Below are 20,621 nucleotides of genomic sequence, written 5' to 3' on the forward strand. Positions count from 1 at the left end.
CTGACAGTGATGTATGTCCCATCATCAAGCACATATAAAGTTGGGATAAACAGGTTTCTAATTTCTTGGAGAATTCAGGGATATGGGGAGTTGCTGGAAAAACTAAGTAATATCCAAAGATCATCCATGATGATATTGAATGGTGGAAATCTCGATGGACCGAGTGGTCTGCTCCTCCTCCTATGATTCCTGTTAGAATAAAAACAGAAAGGACAGGAAGTTCTCAGCAGGGTTTGCAATAAAGGTGGAGAAAGACAGAAAGTTAAGTTTTCGAGTTCAAACCAGTAACTGAGTGTGAATTACAACAACTAGCACAGCATCGAGACTGCAAACACTTCCAGAATCGCTTGTACCTGTCTTTTTGAGCACACACTACTATCAGATATTTCAGATGGTGATTAACCATATTAGTCTGCACCTAGAAACCCATTAAATTCTGTTGGGGACTGAACGAAATGCAAATAAATGCTTGGTGTCAAAATGTTCTTTAAATGTGACATTTCCAAATCAGATACTAAAGAGGAAATCTCTCTGATACTGATTCCGACAGAACTGGTGCAGACCCGGAAGTAACGCAGGATTGTGATACAGCAATAAATCTACATTCCCTGACCGGGAATCGAACCTGAACCGCGATGGTGAAAGCGCCGAATCCTAACCACTAGACCACCAGGGAAGCTGGCTGACTTTAAAATATTAATGTCACCTGCATTTTGTTTTATTTCCACGCGGAGGCACAATCTCAGGATAAGGAGCTGATGATTTAGGACTGAGATGAGGAGAAATTGCTTCACTCAAAGGCTGGTGAATCTTGGAAATTCTTTACCCCAGAGGGTTCTGATGCTCCATCATTGAACACACTTCAGTTTGGGTTAGACAGATTTATGATCTATCCAGGAATGAAAGGAAGCAGGAATTGGAACAAATGCTCAGCAACAAGTTCATTTTTCATTTTTTTTTATGTTTAAAGGTATAATGGAAGCATTTTTATATATATGATATATATATGTAATGGTGTACAGATATGTATATATGTATATATAATGTTATATGTAATATGTTTGAAGTCAATCGTCATTAAATAATGTTGGTAATACCAGATAACAGTACAGCCGGGAACAATTGACAGCTATTTTTTATTGGCAGCCACTCCTATTCCTATTTCTGTTTTACTCCTCACTGCCCCCAGCTAGAAAGTACTGGGATCTGAGCTTGAAATGCTGGAACTGATCCTGGAGGAATGAGTGGGGTCTAATAGACACCCAGAGGGTCACTTGTGTGTGAATCATAGAATGGGGACAGCACAGGAGGCCATTCAGCCCGTCAATCCAGGATGGAGAGCCTGCAAGAGCAGTTTGACTATTCCCAGTCCCCCCACCCTCTCCCCGTAACCCTGTCAATATTTTCCCCTCAGCTTCCCATTCAATCTCCTCCTGATGGAATCTCCTTCCCCCTCTGGCTCAGACAGAACATTCCAGATCCCAGTGCGTTCAAAACATTTCCCCATCACACAATCTCAGATTCACACAGTGCAGGAGAGACCCTCAGTTGTTCTCCGGAGCATTGAACCTGGTGGCTGTGGCTGTGGTGAGTGACTGATTTAAAGTAAAAAACCGCTTTTTTTCTGTACTTCCGGTTCTCGGGGCTTGTTAGAGTGTAGTTTACTTCCGTACCGGAAGTTAGGCCAGGGGATCGTCGTTAAGGGGGAGCGGGGGGTATAAAAAAAAGGGTAGCAGCATAGAGCGGGCAGCGTCAGGAGCGGGCAGCGGAGTGAGTGGGAACTGAGTGAGAAGGGCTTTGGCTCGCTGGGCTGAGGAGAGAGTAGGCTTAGAGAAGGTGAGAGACAGGTTTCCACCTTTGGGCACTTACAGGAGGTTGGGACATGGTAGGGAATATAGGGGGGAATGTAAGTTGTGTCAGGTGCCACATGTGGGAGATCCTGGTGGTGTCACGTGTCCCCAAGGTCCACATCTGCAGTAAATGTTTAGAACTGCAGCGCTTGAGGGCCCGGGTCAGGCAACTCGAGGGGCGGCTGGAAGATGCGTTTCTAGTCAGGGAAAACGAGGAGATAATGGCTGGGAACCATGAGCAGGAGGAGGTCTCAAGGGCTGAAGAGAAGGGAGGATGGACGACTGTGAGGAGGGGAAAGAGGAAGAAGAAGAGTAGTCAGGTTCCCCCGGCCTCCCCAGACGCCCCCCATGGTTCGTCGACAGGGGCACAGAAAGATAGGCAGGAGGGGGAGACTGACTTAGAGGGACAGAAGGGGGCTGGCAAGGTGATAGTGGTAGGGGACAGGAGGGTCAGAGGTATCGATAGGAGGTTCTGTGGACAGAGGCGTGACTCCAGGATGGTGGTCTGCCTTCCTGGAGCAGGGGTCAAGGATGTAACGGACAAGGTAGAGGGAATTTTGAAAGGGGAGGGGGCACAGGCTGAGGTCATAGTACATGCTGGGGAGGGGGACATAGGAAGGAGGAGTAGGGTAGAGGTCCGTAGGCGATTTAGGGAGTTGGGGGCCAAACTAAAGAGTAGGACCTCCAGGGTGGCACTCTCTGGGTTGTTGCCCAGTACCAGCAGGGCAAAGAATGACGAGGTCGTGCAGCTGAATGCATGGTTGAGGGATTGGTGTAGGGTAGAGGGCTTTACTTTTGTGGATCACTGGGAGGTGTTTAGGAGAGAAGGGCAATTGTACAGGAGGGGTGGGGAGAATTTGAACGGGAGGGGAACTAATGTCTTAGCGGGGAGGTTAGCTGGGGTGTTTATGAAGGATTTAAACTAATATAGAGGGGGGGTGGGGAGGTGGCTGGGAGAAAGTCGGGTGAAAGGAAAAGTATCAGGGAGAAGGAGGTTCCGAGGGACACTCGTGGGTTGAACTGTGCCTGTTTCAATGCTAGGAGTGTGGCAGGGAAAACGGATGAGCTTAGGGCCTTGATGTTTGTGAGGCAGTTAGATGTGGTGGCTGTAACAGAGGCATGGTTAAGGGGAGGGCAGGACTGGCAGCTGAATGTTTCTGGGTACAACTGTTTTAGGTGAGACAGAGGAGGGTTGAAGAGAGGTGGAGGGGCTTGTCGAAGGGCTGCCTGAGCCTCATTCGACTGATGTTTTTCTCTCCTTCTGCCGCATGACCAATGGGTCCATTTTGGTAATGGGGCAGAAATGGGCCTTCGACTGAGAACTTCGACTTCATCTGGTTGAAGGGTGTAGTCCGGCAAGTTGACAATGGACTTCACTGTATTGATATGGTTTTCTACTGTGGTCCGAGGAAGACTTGGTTGCTGCTGCTGGGAATGTCGAGTTTCTCAAGTTTCATCTTCTTGTTGTTCATGTAGATGGTGTAGTTTTGTTGTCTTGTCTGCTTGGTGGCCTCTAATTTCTGTTCTGCTGTGTCCTGAGGACAAATTCAGGATATTGTCTCTATTTTAGTTTGAAGGCTGTGACATCCGCTGTAGAGTAATGTACAAGGTGATTGAGGAGTGTGAGAGAGATGCAACGGCAACGTCTCGAGACATAATTTGTATTGTAGGCCGTGTTGACTGAGTTCGTGATCTGTATCCTTTTGGGACCTTGTTTGCTTTCTTGCATTTTGTAGGAATATGATGTCTGTGTTGATGTGGGTGATATCGTTGAAGATCCTCTCCACTTTGAACCGATGATTTGTGCTGTTGGTGATAGCCATGAAGTAGAGATGCTGGCATTGGACTGGAGTCGTCACAGAAACAAGTCTCACAACACCAAGTTACAGTCCAACAGCTGTATCTGGTAGCACGAACTTTTGGAGCACTGCTCCTTCATCAGGTGAATGGAGAGTTCACAAACAGGGCCTATATAGATAGACAGAATTGCAAGGTAATGTTTACAATTGAAGTCTTTGCAGGTAATCAAGTCTTTACAGTTACAGATAAAGCGAATGGAGAGAGATAATCACAGGTTAAAGTGGTATGCATTGTCTCAAACCATGACAATTAGTAAAATTTTGCAAGCTCAGGCCAAATGTTGGAGTTTAAATGTAATGTGACATGAACCCAAGATCTGGGTTGAAACCATCCTCACACATGTGGAACTTGGCTATCGGTCTCTGCTCAGTGATTTGGTGTTGTCATGTGTCTTGAAAGCTGCCTTGGAGAACGCTGACCCAATGATCAGAGGCTGATTGCCCCTGACTGCTGACCTGTTCTCTGACAGGAAGGGGACACTCCTGCCTGGTGATTGTCCTGCGGTATCTATTTAGACAATGTCGTAGCGTCTGCATTGTTTCACCAATGCACCACACCTCGGGACATCCTTTCCTGCAGTGTATAAGGTAGACCACATTGGCCGAGTCACATGAGTATATGTCGTGTGCCTGCTGGATAGTGTCCTCATTTGAGATGGTGATATCCATGTCGATGATCCGGCACGTCCTACAGAGGTTGTTGTCTGGTGTCCAGATCGCTATTTTCCTGAAGGCTGGGTCGTTTGCTGCAACAATTGTCTGTTTGAGGTTGTGTGGTTGTCTGAAGGCAGGTACTGGGGGTATGGGGAGGCCTTGACCAGATGTTCGTCTTCATCGATGACATGTTGAAGGCTCCGAAGAAGATCTCAGAGCTTTTCAGGTCTGGGAAAGTACTGGATGATCAAGGATAATGTGTCGGTCATGTCCTGTGTTTAAATACTGAGGAGATAGATGCAATGCTGATCGGGGAAAATGTCAGCAGTCAAGCCCGCTCATCTTCCGATCTTTGGGTCAGTGTCTTGCAAAGTTGGCCTTCAAGACACACAGCAATGCATAATCACCGGGCAGAAACTGATAGCCAAGTTCTGCACGAGGACGGCCTCAACGTTGAGTTCTTGCTATACTGCATATCGTTCTCAGTATTTGGCCTGAGCTTGTGAAATCTTGCTAACTATCCTGCCTTGAGACAATTCATACTTCTTTAACCTGTGGGTCATCCTCTCGACAATTGCATTTTCTGTAGTTCTAAAGAATTAATAACCTGTAGAGACCCGCATTCCAACTACTTATTTGCATTTGCATCTGTGTTTGTTTATAGTATATATATGCCGTGTTTGTAAACCCAGTTCTCCACTCACCTGAGGATGGAGCAACGCTCCAAAAGTTCGTGATTCCAAATAAACCTTTTGGGCATTAACCAGGTGTTGTGAGATTCCTCATTGTCTCTTAGCATCATTCCCTTTGTCAAATAAAAAAAAAACTCCAGCCTTCCCTTTTATCACAAGACCATTTGTTCTTTCTTCCTCTCCCTCTGTCTTTTCCCTGACTCTGCACTGGTTAGAAAAAAACTAAATATCTGAATTCTTCCTAATAAAAGACCACCGAAATGAAACATGCTCTCCATTTCCCTCAGTTTCACAAAATGTTCTGTTGTGAGATGGCATTTGTAATATGTGCAATGTCTTGTCTTTGGGTAAAGGTTGATCAGTTTTCCCGTTCTGAACCACACCTGCCTTAATAACATAGGGAATATCATAGAATCCTTCAGTGAAGATGGAGGCGATTCTAGTCTGCACTGAACACAAACCAACCCATGCCCTATCTCCATAACCCTACGCACTTACCCTCGCTAATCCCCCTGACACTAAGGGGTAACTTTGCATGACCAATCCGCACATCTTTGGAATTTGGGAGGAAATCGTAACAGCCGGGGGAAGCCCACCCAGACGCGGAAAGAACATGTCGTCTCTGAACAGATAGTGACTCAAGCCAGGAATCGAGCCCAGGTCCCTGGTGCTGTGAGACATCACCCCAACCACTGGTTAGGTAAGGTTAATAAGTAAAGGAAACCCATTTTAAATAATAATAATACACCAGATGTGTCATCATTTTCCATAAGAAAGCAAACACAATGTGAATGAATATTTTTATTTTCATTCATTCATGGACGTGATGTCGCTGGCTGGGCCAGCATCTGTAGCTTGTGTCGAGTTACCAATCAACTCAATGGCTTGCTTAACCCTTTTAAGAACATAAGAAATAGGAGCAGGAGTAGGCCATCTAGCCCTTCGAGCCTGCCCCGCCATTCAATAAGATCATGGCTGATCTGTCGCTGCTCAGTTCCACTTTCCCGCTTTCTCCCCATAACCCTTAATCCCCTCTCTTATCAAAAACCCATCAACCCGCGTCTTAAAAATATTTAGCGAGGCAGCCTCCACCACTTCAACGGGCAGAGAATTCCAGAGATTCACCACCCTTTGAGTGAAGAAGTTCCTCCTCAAGTCCGTTCTAAACCGCCCCCCTTTTATCTTGAGGCTGTGCCCCCTAGTCCTACTGTCCTTTTTGAGCGGGAAGAGTCTCTCCACCTCTATCCTATCCATCCCATTCATCATCTTATACGTCTCAATGAGATCTCCCCTCATTCTTCTCAACTCTGACGAGTACAAGCCTAATTTATTCAGCCTCTCCTCATAGCTCAGCCCCCTCAACTCCGGCATCAGCCTAGTAGACCTCCTCTGCACTCCCTCCAAGGCCAAAATATCTTTGCGCAGGTGCGGCGCCCAAAACTGCACACAGTCCTCCAGCTGCGGCCTCACCAATGCCCTATACAGCTGCAGCAAGACCTCCCTACTTTTCTATTCAATCCCCTTCGCTATGAAGGCCAGCATCCCATTCGCCTTCCTGACCACCTGCTGCACCTGCAAGCTGGGTTTTTGCGACTCATGCGCAAGGACCCCGAGGCCCCTCTGCACCGTCGCCTGCAGCAGTTTTTTGCCACGTAAGTAATAGTCCTTCCTACCATTCTTCCTACCAAAGTGGACCACCTCACACTTGCCAACATTCAATTCCATTTGCCATTTCCTGGCCCATTCGCCCAGCCTATCTAGATCCTTCTGCAGACTCTCCACACCCTCCGCACAATTTGCCGTTCCCCCAATCTTGGTGTCATCAGCAAATTGCGACACTTTACACTCGGTTCCCTCCTCCAGATCATCTATATAAATGGTAAATAGCTGAGGCCCCAGCACCGACCCCTGGGGCACTCCACTAGTCACCATCCGCCAATCCGAATAGCACCCGTTGACCCCCACTCTCTGCCTCCTATTTGACAACCAATCCTCTATCCACGCTAACACCCTACCCCCAACTCCATGTCCCTCGACCTTCTGCAATAACCTCTTGTGAGGTACTTTGTCAAACGCCTTCTGAAAATCTAGAAAGACCACATCCACCGGCTCTCCTCTATCCACCGCCCTAGATACATCCTCATAGAACTCCAGTACATTTGTCAGACACGACTTCCCTTTGATGAAACCGTGCTGCGTCTGCTCTATCAAGCAATTCCCTTCAAGATGCCTCGCAATTTCCTCCTTAATGACAGATTCTAACATTTTACCTACCACAGACGTTAGACTAACCGGCCTATAATCCCCCGCCTTTTGCCTGGATAATTGCCTTTTATAATAATAATTGCCTTTTACAGGATAATTATGAAATAAGAATAGTGATGAGGATTTGGAGTGATGTGTAGGCCAGAATAGGAAAGGGCGGCGGATTCCCCAGTCTATTCAACTTCACTTCATAACAAAAATTCCACAGCACTGGAGGACAATAGACTGCAATGTTACAATTCTGGATCATAATCTGAGATCAATACGCTACGATGTTCCAATATTGGATAAAAACCTGAGAAGAATAGACAGCAATGCCTCAGATTCTGATAGCAATAGACTGTAACGTTCCTTCAGTTCGAGTTCTACCATCTGCTGTAGTGGGATTCGACCCAATGATCCACCAGACATGAAGTGAGTTTTTCAATTAATAGTCAAGTGATAACACCACTCGGCCATTTCCTCCCTAACTCATATTGAGGTTATTGGAATATATTTTTGGCTTGGATGGAGACGAGGAGTTTAGTTTATTTAGTAATGTCACAAATCTGCTTATATTAACACTGTAATGAAGTTACTGAGGAAATCCACGTGTCGCCACATTCTGGCGCCTGTTTGGGCAAAACTGATGGAGAATTTAGCATGGCAAATGCACCTTAACGAGCTGGTCTTTTGGAATGTGGGAGGAAACTGGAACACCTGGAGGAAACCCATGATGACACAGGGGAGGACACACAAACTCCACACAGTGAACAAGGCCAGCACTCAAAATCTGGTCCCTGGCACTGTGAGGCAACACTATTAACTACTGTGCCATCACAATGCAGTCGCTAGTGACTTTGCTGTCTATGCTTCAAGTGGCAAGGACAATCCAGTTAATTGCAGGCCATGAGCCCTACATCAACGGTAGGAAAGTTATTGAAGAGGATTCTTCGAGAAGGATCTGTTCCCATTTGGAAGTAAGTGGACGTATTAGTGAGAGGCAACATGGTTTTGTGAAGGGGAGATCGTGTCTCACTAACTTGATCGAGTGTTTTCGAGGAAGATGATTAACGAGGAGAAGGTAGTGGATGTTATCTACATGGACTTCAGTAAGGTCTTTGACAAGATCCCTCTTAGCAGACTAATGCAGAACATGAAATCACATGGGATCAGAGGTGAGCTGGCAATGTCGATACAAAACTGGCTTGGTCAAAGAAGACAGAGTGTAGCAGTGGGAGGTTGTTTTTTCTGAATGATGGTTATGACAAGTGGCATTCCTCAGGATCAGAGCTGAGAACTTTGCTCTTTGCAACATTATGTATGACACAACGGTTGCAAGTTTGTGGATGATACAAAAGTTGATGGATTTGCAGATAGCGGTGAGGACCATAAGAGGATACAGCAAGATCAGGATCGATTGGAGACTTGGGCGGAGAGGTGGAAAATCGTTATTTGACTTCACTGGAATGACGGAGGTTGAGGGGTGACCTGATAGAAGTCTACACGATTATGAGAGGGGTGGACAGAGTGGATAGTCAGTAGCTTTTTTTTCCCCAGAGTGGAAGAGTCATTTACTCGGTGGCACAGGTTCAAGGTGCGACGGTCAAGGTTTAAAGGAGATTACGAGGCAGATTTTTTTTTACAAAAATAGTGGTGGGTGCCTGTAACTCATTGCCGGGGGAAGTAGTGAAAGCGGATACGGTAGTGACTTTTAAGAGGCGTCTTGACAACTACATGAATAGGTTGGGAACGGAGGAATATGGACCCTGGAAGGGGGAGGATTTTAGTTCAGTTGACGCAGCATGGTCAGTGCAGGCTTCGCGGGCCAAACGGGCCTGTTTCTGTGCTGTAATTTTCTTTGTTCTTACTCTAAAGCCTGGAAAAAAAATCATGAATGATTTTAGCGCTTAATTAATCACGTCACGAATTTATTGGAGGCGATGAATGGCAAAAAGTTCAATGATGTATATTATCCTTACGGTAATATTTAGGGGCATATCCTGATATAAAATAAATAGGTTTATGTTAATGCTAAAGTAAATTATCTCGAAACCAATAATATGTGTGCATTGAGAGGTGCGTTCAGGTCTCCACACTTAAACCTTTACATTGATCTTAAAAAGAAAACATATACTATGATCATTCCAATGCGGGTAGGATGGTCTGTCGGAGACTCGGTGCAGACTCAATGGGCCATATGGCCTCCTTCTGCACTGTCATGTCTGCCTCTCCATTATTTCCAACTTCCCATACTTCCCTGAACCTCAACACCCCATCTAGGCTGTAAATTCTCTTCTTTGCGTGTAAAAAGTGTTGGATTGAACAGGGTGAGATGAAGCTGTTTGTTTAGTGACTGTAACTGATGTGAGTCTCCATGGATCTGATTAGTGTGCCTGGAGGGATTTCCCCCTTCTAATAATAAAGGATTCCGTTCAGTGTGTTGTCCCATTGAGTCAGCGGGAGCGACAACTCCAACACTAACAGCGATCAGCGGCTGTGGAGAGAGAGGGAGCGAGAGGAGAGATCAGAATCTGGGAGCAATGGCCCAGAATGTTCCAACAGTGGATCAGAATCTCGGGACAATGACCCAGAATGTTCTAACAATTGATCGGAATCTGGGAACAATGGATTGGAAGTTTCCAGCCATGGACAACAGTTTAGACTATTGGATTTATTTGTTTACCTTAGATAACTGGAGGATGCCATTAGCTTTTCGGATTGAAAGTCTACTGATGGTGATTCAGTTCGTTTACTATCCCATCTTGGCGATTGTTGGAGTTCCGAGTAAGTCCCTGTCTGGAATTGTACCAGTCCGACTGCCACTGGAATCGGAGCAGGCAAGGGTCAGAGCATGGGAAGGTCTGTTGAACATGGGTAGGATTTTGCAGTTTTCGGAAAAGTGAGGCTGTAAAGTTCTGTCCCCAGTTCCTAATTCTAGAAAGGCTGTTTAACTGTATTGATTTCCTTGTCATTTACTGTACTGGGTTTGCTGCTCTTGTTGTTTCTGTTGAATCCCTATATCCTGTTATTAATTCTTTCAGCCGCTGACAATTGTCTCAGGGCCTATGGGCTAGGGTGTCTTCTGTGTGCTGTGACTATCCATAGACATGTGACCTAACACTAATCCTTTGTGAGAAAAATATAAAGCAGAATCGTTTTTTACCATCTGCATGTAACGCCAGCTCACTGCCAATTGCCCACCCAGTCACCGGGCTGCAGAATGCATTTTATTGATCATGTTTGCACAGCAGGATCTCAAGAGAAAAAATATTTCATATTGAAATTCATTCATCAATGTCACAAGTATGCAAACATTAACACTGCAATGAAGTTGCTGTAAAATTCCCTGAGCCGCCACACTCCGGCCCCTGTTCAGGTACACTGAGGGAGAATTTAGCACGGCCAATGCATCAAACCAGCACAACTTTCAGATTTTGGGAGGAGACCGGAGCACCTGGAGGAAACCCACGCAGACACAGTGAGAACGAGTAGACTCTGCACAGAGAGTAGCCAAGCCTGAAATTGAACCAGGGAGCCTAGTGCTATGAGGCAACAACACTGTCCCCTGTACAACCACAAACTTTCCTGGAGTCACAGAAACACAAACATACATATATTAATAGAAGCAATCAGATTTAGGCACTTACTCCCACTCACACACAAATTCAGAAGCCAAAATTGTTGTAAGGCTCCGGAATAACATACACTTAAGAACACTCATCAGGTGCTCTGGTGGTCAAACACAACACACCCACACACACCCACACACACACACAGACACATGCATAGGAATAATGGTGTTAATGGCTGAGCTGTCGTCGAAAAACATGAGTCGGTGTTACAGGGTTGACTGTAGTGTCAGAGAGATGGGATTTTGGACCGGTTGTGGATGTAGTGAACCGTAGTGGATCCGGGAAATCTGGGAAGCCGGAACTGATTCATGCCATGACTAACCTTTTCATGCATTTCATAATATTGGATGTCGGAGTCACAGGATGAGAGTCATTAGGCAGCTTGCTTGGCTTTTCCTTTGCTACTGGCCTTTGTTTGAGTTTTTCCCTGGTGCATATATTGACAACATTCCTGCCAAGAGAGGACTCATGGAGATGTGAATCTAATAGAGATTCTGTGCTTCAGGGCATCAGGATCTCCCTCTGCCAACTGTTAGTATTGTCCAGAGGAAAGGGTCAAACCAATACTGTTTGGTACCAGCTCTGTTGTGGGAGTTGTCAGTGAGCTGTCTGAGAGACAACAGATTACCACCTACAGGACTCCACTCCGCATCTTCTGTTAGGGTTTACTGCCTCATCCTTCTTACCCTCCAAATCCTTCACAGGCAGAGGGGATATTTACCTGTAGCTGAGTGAGGAACAATGTCGAGGACTCCCTGGAAAACTCTTTCCCAAATGTTAACTTTGTGTCACTACCAAGGAGCAGTACAGTGGCATAGTGGTTAGTACTGCTGTCTCACAGCATCAGGAACCTGGGTTCAGTTCCAGTTTTGGGTCATTGTCTGTGTTGAGTTTGTACATTCTCTCTGTGTCTGTACAGGTTTACTCCAGATGCTCTACTTTCCCCTCACACTCCAAAAGACGTGCTGGCTTAAAAAATGTATTCCAATTGTTGTGATAATGTACTTTTCAAAAAAAAACCATCGTAAGTCTAAATGGCAATTCCTTCCATTGAATCATATCTAATTTTATTCTGTATTTCCTTCCTGACAGTGAACATAATCACAATTGTGACACTGAGGAGCAGAAACTGTGGTCTGTCCAAATGTGTCACTCGTTACCTGGTTGCCATGTCAGTGGGGGATCTGCTGGTCATTATCCTCGACCTGATATTGAGACACATTCCCATTGTTTATTGGGAACACTTTTATTTCCTACAGTCGTTCCCCGTGTGTAACATCCACGCTGTCCTGCTTTATGCAGCCACTGACTGTTCTGTCTGGTTCACCGTCACTTTCACCTTTGATCGATTTGTGGCCATTTGCTGCCCCAAGCTGAGAAGTAAATATTGCACTGAGAAATCGGCGTCTGTGGTTCTGGGAACAGTGACAGTGCTGAGCTGTTTAAAGAACATTATCTGGTATTTTATGTTACTAAATACATATCGGCTGCAGAACCTCCCCTGGTTTTGTCACTTTACAGGCGATGCCATAGAATCTCTGGCCTGGGGAACAATCGAGTTCCTCCATTACATTCTAAACCCGTGTGTCCCATTCGTCCTGATTCTGCTGCTGAATGCTCTCACCGTCAGACACATTTTAGTGAGCAGCAGAGCCCGCAGGAGACTCCGGGCTCACCGCAGCGGTGAGAAGCCAAGAGACCCAGAGTTGGAGAGTCGAAGGAAATCCATCATTTTCCTATTTGTTATCTCAGCCAATTTCATTATCTTATGGTCAACATTCATGTTTTATTCAGTATGGAATCGCATGTATGATTTGGGGTTGAATTTTAGATTAGACTTTTATGTTATGGAATTGGGCTTCATGCTGCAACTCACAAGTTGCTGTACAAATACTGCTATTTATGCTGTGACACAAACTCAGTTCAGGCAGCAGCTAAAAAATCTACTGAAATATCCCCTTACTGCAATTTTTCAACTCAATACAGCCTGAGAGGAAATGACAACAACAAGACCTCTGATTCTTCCTATTGGGCATTCAAACTGTAAATCACCAAACAGCCTCACAGAGATAGAAAGAGTGACAGATAGATAGAGTGGCAATGTTAGCAACATTGAGATTATTAGACAGAGAGTGGCAGAGAGAGGGAAAGGCACAAATACTTGGAGAGCAAAGAATTTGAAAGAGTTTCTAACAGGTACAGGAAAATAAACAGGGAGACAGAGAGATAGAAGAGAGACAAAGACAGAGTCTCACAGAATGTGAAAGACAGAAATAGTGAGGAAAATGGCGAGAGAGATAAACAGGGAATGAGAAAGACAGAAATTATGAGGAAAATGGCGAGAGAGATATACAGGGAATGAGAAAGGGAAATAGAGGAAGACAGACTGGAGTTTGTAATACGAGAGGGAGAGGGAGACAAGGGCGGGGGGTGGGGGGGAACGGGAGACAAAAAGTGATGCAGAAGGAAATAGCCAGAGACAGATAGAAACAGAGATATCGAGACACAGAGCAGGAGTGAATGGGAAAGAGTGGGACTGAAAAAGCACAATGGACAAAGCAAGAGCAAAAGTCAGAGTGAGCTGGGTGGGGGGGGGGGGGGGGCAGAGAGACAAATAAATTAAAGAGGGACAGGGAGTGGGAGTAGGAGAGTGACACTGGGGGTGGGGGGCAGGAGAGACAGAGGGAGAGTGGGGGAGAGGCGGAGAGATGGCAAAAGACAGAGTGAAACATCGAGAGAGACAGAGGCACAGAGAGACATAGAGAAAGAGTGACAGAGAGAGAGCCACAAGAAACATAGAAAGAGGTAGAGAGGTATATCTAAGGACTTCAACGATAACCATCAAGTGGAGCTTTGGAATATGAGCTCCCTGATTGAGGCAGTTAATGCTGTCCAATCCGGGAGCCCTGCAGACATGCATAATATGGTGTGTCTGGGTAACTGGAATTCAGCATGTGTACACTCTGGTGTGGATGTGATGGACTGTAGGTTTTATCACTTGAGCATTAATGCAGGAACTCAGCTAATGTTCTGGGCACACGGGTTCTGATCACGTCACCGCAGATGGTGGAACTTGAGTAAATATATCCGGAGTTTAGAATTCATGAGTGACCATAAAAACATTGTCCATTTTCAGAAAGACCCATCTGGTTTATCAATGTCATGATGTGGATATTCCGGCGTTGGACTGGGGTAAACACAGTAAAATTCTGACAACACCAGGTTTAAGTCCAATCGATTTATTTGATAGTAAATTCACTAGCTTTCGAGGTTACCCTCTTTGTCAGGTGAATGTTTGTCGCCAGAACTCTCCATTCACCTGACGAAGACGGTAACCTCGAAATCTAGTCAATTTACGATCAAATAAATCGGTTGGACTTAAACCTGGTGTTGTCAGACTTTTTACTGTATTTATCAATGTCCCAGGGAAGGGCCACAGCAATGTGGTTGACACTTCATTGCCCTCTGAACATGGGCAACTAGGCATCAGATTTGCAAAGGAAGATGCCTTGAGTTGGCTCCAATTAACAGACACTGGTCATATCCCCAGTGGAAGAGACTGTAATCATGAACTTTTTCAAAACTCTTCCAGTGGCAGCCAATAATATTTGGCTTTGGATACAAAATTACCCAGTCCTGAATAAACTGAAGCAGCGAGCGCTGATGGGAGAAACCAAAAGGCCGTTACAGCCTGAATTGCACCCATATTGGAGTGGCAGGCTGACTGTGGAAGATGGCATACGCCTATGGGGTTCAAGAGTGTCATCTTGAGCCAAGGTTCACCATCTCATTCTCGCGGTACTCGTGGCCACTCAGGAGTGACAAACTGAATAACCTCCAAATTGCCGCATCTGTGGCCAGGTATGAATACAGGTATTTGGTCGTGGGTCAGTGTTAGCAATGTCAACAAGGGACGAATGTCACCAGTCACTACTCTTCACACTTGGGAATGGCTGGAACGGCCGTAGACGTGGCTGCACATGGACAGTGCCGGACCGTTCATGGGGTCTATGTTCCTGATAATGGTAGATGCTGATTCACAATGGATGGCCATACAGAGGGTGAGATCATCAAACACAAGGACAAGAGTGGAGAAACCTCACTCCTCTTTCTTGACACTCGGGATCCCGCAGCTGTTGGTTTCTGAAAATGGTCCACCCTTCATGAGCCAGGAATTTGTGCATTGCATGAAGTTGAACAGGGTTTAACACTTTAGGACAGTGTCCATATTCCCCATCATCCAACGGTCTGGCAGAAAGAGCGGCACAAACAGTAAGAACAGGTTCAAAAAACCGTCCCACAGCCTCCTTTGACACCAAACTATCAAGATACAGCTTCAGTTACAGGACAACACCCCCCCCCACCCCCTCCCAATCACCAGTCCCCTCCCCTCTTCAACAAATGGAATAGCCCAAGCAGAGTTGCTCATGATCACTCTTCCCAAAGTTAAGTCTGATCCTCCGAGGGTGGGAGCTGACACCCAGTGACGTTTCCATCAACTGGGACCGGCACTTAAAGGCAGTTGTTAGGCTATTAGTTAAGAATCATGGCAATGGATACGCTGGTTATGAGGCACGTTCAGGTCAGGAACAGGGCCAGATTCCTATCAAGTCCGCTTGGGAGATACCATCGATGGGAATGTTTCAAACATCTACAAACCATAAGAACATAAGAAATAGAAGCAGGAGTAGGCCATCTAGCCCCTCGAGCCTGCCCCGCAATTCAATAAGATCATGGCTGATCTGTCGTGTCTCAGTTCCACATTCCCGCCCTCTCCCCATAACCCTTAATCCCCTTGCCTATCAAAAACCTATCAACCCGCATCTTAAATATATTTAGCGACTCAGCCTCCACCACTTCAACGGGCAGGGAATTCCAGAGATTCACCACCCTTTGAGTGAAGAAGTTCCTCCTCAACTCCGTTCTAAACCGCCCCCCGTTTGTCTTGAGGTTGTTCCATCTAGTCCTACGGTCCTTTCTGAGCGGGAAGAGTCTCTCCACCTCTATCCTATCCATCCCATTCATCATCTTATATGTCTCAATGAGATCTCCCCACATTCTTCTAAACCATTCTTATTTGTCTCAATGAGGTCTCCCCTCATTCTTCTAAACTATGAAACCCCAAGACATGCAGGGAAAATCAATTCCCGGCACACCCGGAACTTTGGAAAGAATTCCAGATACTCCGGCTCCTGCTCTCCATCTCCACCAGTAAGAAACTCGGAGTCTGAAATGGACAGGGCGGGTTTAGCCTCTCGGCTACATTGTCTCCCGATAAAGGTAACTCGGGCCACAACGCTCGTGGTGGAAGGGGCGAGCTCCGGTCTGCTGAACCCCACTCACTTCCGAGGCTGAGCAGGAGGAACCAGACCCAGCATTGAAATTTCAAAGAAAGGCTTCCAAGCCGGTCAGCACTCGGCGGTTGCTCAGACCTAGAGGGGGAGGGGTGTAATAACTTAAAATTGATTAATGATTTGGGCATGACCAAGTATGAACTTCGGAACTGAGGCGTGTGAAATCTGCCTATTAAAGGATCTCCACAGACTGTAAGTTGCAGAGAGTGAAACGCTGAGAGTTGGGGAAAGTGTGGGAGTTTAGGGAAGTGGGTGGAGAGGTGTTGCTGTGTCTTGTGTCCCTTACTCCCCGGTCCATACTGCCATGTCCAGTTGGGTAGGTGTCTATCAGACATTACAGTTCAGAAAGTGACTTGGAACCAACAGAAGCAGCTGATTCGTGAGTAAGTTCTTGGAAGGAAAACTGAGGAAATTTTCTGAGTAGCTCCTACTGATGTCATAACTTCAGGAAGGATTCCTCATGTTGTTAATGTTCTAGGTACGAATCCGCTCAATGCAGCTGATGGAACTTGAATTAAATAAAAATTGTCTGGAAATAAAAATCTAGTGATGACCATAAAACCATATTTGATTGTCGAAAGGACCAATTTCTTTCACTGATGTCCTTTAGGGAAGGAAATCTACCAGGGAGAGGGGAATAAAGCAAAGGTGAATTAGCTGAAGTGGAACTAGAGAACAGGGCCAGTAAGACTCAGAGAAAGAGCAGAAATAGTGTGGCTCCTAATTAAAGCGGGTCCGGCAGGCTGAAGTGCATTTGTTTCAATACAAAAAGTGTAACAGGTAAGGCTGATGGACTTGGAGATTGGATTTGTTCTTGAAACTGTGATGTTGCTGCAATTACAGAGACTTGGTTAAGGAAAGGAGAGGAATGACAGCTTAACGTACAAGGATACAAATGATTCAAGCAGGATAGAGAGTGATGTAACAGGGGAGGGACATTTTCAAGACTGGTAAGGAGAATATTGCAGCAGTACTGCAGGAGGACTGCACCCAATGTACTTCGCATGGCTTATACAGCGAGGCAGTATGTGTAGAGTACAGGAATAGGAAGGGTGTACTGACAAGATTCGGCATTTTCTATTGGCCTCCCAACAACCTGCGGCAGATTGAGAAAGAGATATGAATGAGAATTTGGCAAGATGGAAAAGTAACAGAGTTATTGTGGTGGGAGAGTTAATTTCCTCAAAATTGACGGGGATTCATTTTGTGCTGAGTGTGTGGATGGGGCAGAGTTTGTAAGGAGCATCCAGGAGGGCTTCCCGAAACATTATATAGGTAATCCAACTAGGGAAGCGGCTGAACTTGACCTGGAAACAAGGAATCAGCCTGGACAGGTGGTCGACATTTCAGTGGGGGAGCAGTTGGGGAACAGAGAGCACAACTCAGTAAGCGTTAAGGCACGGACAGAGAAAGGTAAGTGTAATACTCAAGTGAAGACACTAAACTGGGGGATGACTAATTATAACAATATTAGGCAGAAACTGAAGAATGTAGATTGGGGCAAATATTTGAGGGCAAATCAACATCTGGCACGTGGGAGGCTTTCAAGTGCAAGTTGATAGGAATTCCGGACTGGCACATTCCAATGAGGATGAAGGGTAGGTATGGCAAATTTCGGGAACATTGTAAAACGAGAGAAATTATGAGCCTCGTTAAAGTGAAAAAAAAAAGATTTTTTCTAACCTAGGAAGACACAAAACAATTATGAAATACAAGAAAGTAAAACAAAACTTAAGCAAAGAATAAAGAGGGCGAAGAGGGGTCAAGAGAATTATTTGGCCGCAGGATGGAAGAAAATCTGAAGGCGTTTTACACATATATAAAGGGCAAATGTTTAGCCAGGGAAGGGGTTGGCACACCCGAGGACAGGTGAGGGATTCTGTGCGTGGAGCCAGGGAAATGGCGAGGTATTGAATACTTTACATCAGTATTCACTAAAGAGAAGTACTTAGTGCATGATGAGTCTGGGAAAGGATGCACAGATAGTTTGAGTCATGTTGAGATCAAAAAGGAGGAGATATTGGGGTTCTTGAGAAACATTAAGGTAGACAAGTCCCCAGGGCCTGATGTGATATACCACAGAATAATGCGAGAGGCCAAGAGGAAATTGCTAGGGTCTTGAGAGAAATCTTTGTATCATCACTGGCTATAGTGGAAGTACGAGGATTGGAGAAGAGCTGATTTTTGTTCAGCAAGAATAGCTACCATAATCCAGATAAGCACAGGCCAATGAGCCTTATGTCAGTAGTCAGAAAATTATTGAAGAAAATTCTTCGAGACAGGATTTAATCCCACTTGGAAATAAGTGGATGTATTAGTGAGAGGTAACTTTTTTTTGAAGGCCAGATCGTGTGCCAATAACGTGATCGAGTTTTTTCGAGGAAGTGACGAAGATGATTGATGAGGATAGAGCAGTGGATATTATCTACATGGACACCAGTAAACACTCTGACAAGGTCCCTCATGGCAGACTGGTACAGAAGGTGCAGTAAAATGAGACCAGAGGTGACCTGGCTAGGTCGATGGAGAACTGGCTCGGTCATAGAAAACAGAGTGTAGCTGTGCAAGTGTGTGTTTCTGAATGCTGTGTTGTGACTCAGGGATCAGTTCTGAGACCTTTGCTGTTTGTCATAGATATATAAATGAATTGAAGGAAATTGGGGAATCAGCTTGGAGATAATCGGCACGTTGGGGGAAAGATTGGAAAGCAGAGGATGGTGATTTAAGGTAAATGGTGACAGGGCAAAAAGAACTAATTGGTTGAATAGACGAGAAATTTGCATAATTAATTTATTGCACAGAAAAGTTACATGATCAGTTTTGTTCAACAGAATGTGAAGAGAAAATGGAAATGATGAAACTGAATATAGACGCCGAGGGACTTGAGTGAATATGTGTATAAATCATTCATGATGCAAGACAGGTTGAGACAACTGCAAACAAAAAAAGGAATAGTTTTTGTCTATTGGGGAAAAGAATACAGAAGCAAGGAAGTTGTGCTAAATTTGTAGAAAACTTGTAGAAAACACTTTGAAAATCGTCAAACGAAAAATTCGGTCCAATTTTCGGCACCGAACTCAGGCAGAATGTAAAGTCAATAAGCTGGATGTAACGGAAAACACGAGAAAAAGTCCAGAGGTCAGAAACTTCAGTGACGAAAATATTTTGGAGAGGTTCGGACTAATTTCCTTGACAGGAAGTTGCTGATGTGACTTTAATGAGACATTCAAAATCCTAAGGGGTCTTGACAGAGTAGATAGTGAGAAACTGGTCAATGGCAGATGGATTTTGACACAGAGGGCGCGGGTTGAGGTTAATTGGTGGAAGAAACATGGAGACATCAGGAAAACATTTTCAGACAGTGAGTGATCCAGATCTGGAATGTGCCGTTTGAGAGTGTGCTGCAGGCAGCGCCAATTAATGGGTTCAAAATGGGATTGGATAATTGTCTGAAAATGAACAAAATGCTAGACTGTGGGGTACAGAGTGTTATTGGACGAATTGCTCCTTTAGAGGGGCAACACACACATGACGCTTCAAACTGGCTTTCTTCTCTGCTGTAAGTAATCTATCAATGTTGAAAGGGAGACAGTGTCAGAGTGGTAATATCTCTGCGAGAGAAATTCCGAGGTAGGCAAATTTCTCAAGATAGAACTTCAAGTCCACTTACAAAAGATTTTAAAACACAATTACAATTTTGAATTTATAGTTCGTTTCTGTAACTGTTGCCATGACAAGAAATATGTCAGATTCTCTAAAGTCCTGAAGAAAAGGAAACTTTCCATCATCCCCCAGTTTGGCCCAGAGTTGACTCCAGGCGCACACGTGTTTGGCGATTACGTGCCTTTTATGATGGTCTAGAAAACCAGTAAATTCAGTGTATTAGCGATTGTCAATATATGCTGGCCTTACCATCTGGATATACAGACCGCCAAAAAATAAGAAATTGCAACTGAAATCATGATTTCACAACACCGGCAATAGCAAAGCTAGTCCAGCAGGTGGCAGTGAAACAGTGTTTGTTTTGGCACGACACGATACAGATGATCGCCTCAGTTATTTCTGTAATAGACTCAGTCTTTGTCCATCCTAAACGTGACCCAGTTTATATGACACGAAATCATATTTCTGATTATATAACAATAATTCTCAGTTGATTCTGTACTCAGCAAAATCCCAGTTGTTACTATACTGCACCAAGCCTCATTGCACCATTCATTCTGGCAGTTATGACAGCACGGAATTAATTCTTGTTTAATGTCATGAAACTCCATATCTCCGCTGTTACTTCACTGGGTCCTCTCTCTCCCAATAATGCACCAGGACATGTTAC

The 20,621-nt window shown here is 45.1% G+C and overlaps 1 protein-coding gene and 1 long non-coding RNA gene across 2 annotated transcripts in view; both read left to right on the forward strand.

Moving 5' to 3' along the window:
- Positions 1-20,621, forward strand: part of LOC145362544 (uncharacterized) — a 538,269-nt gene that overhangs the window by 165,981 nt on the left and 351,667 nt on the right. The gene's annotated exons all lie outside the window — the stretch shown is intronic.
- On the forward strand, positions 9,843-12,925 carry LOC145362333 (putative G-protein coupled receptor 139). The gene is made up of 2 exons (XM_080218407.1): positions 9,843-10,086; positions 12,027-12,925. The coding sequence occupies exons 1-2, from the start codon at positions 9,843-9,845 to the stop codon at positions 12,923-12,925; spliced, it is 1,143 nt and encodes a 380-aa protein (XP_080074533.1).

This window comes from Carcharhinus amblyrhynchos, unplaced genomic scaffold, assembly GCF_965287045.1.
Source record: "Carcharhinus amblyrhynchos unplaced genomic scaffold, sCarAmb.v2.hapA scaffold_38, whole genome shotgun sequence".
Classification (NCBI taxonomy): Eukaryota; Metazoa; Chordata; class Chondrichthyes; order Carcharhiniformes; family Carcharhinidae; genus Carcharhinus; species Carcharhinus amblyrhynchos.

What these genes read in the sequence shown, in the direction of transcription:
- LOC145362333 (XM_080218407.1), top strand. Translation starts at nt 9,843, where the DNA reads ATGGCCCAGAATGTTCCAACAGTGGATCAGAATCTCGGGACAATGACC. An exon ending in GGCGATTGTTGGAGTTCCGA is followed by an intron (nt 10,087 to 12,026) that starts GTAAGTCCCTGT and finishes CCTTCCTGACAG; the next exon opens with TGAACATAATCACAATTGTG.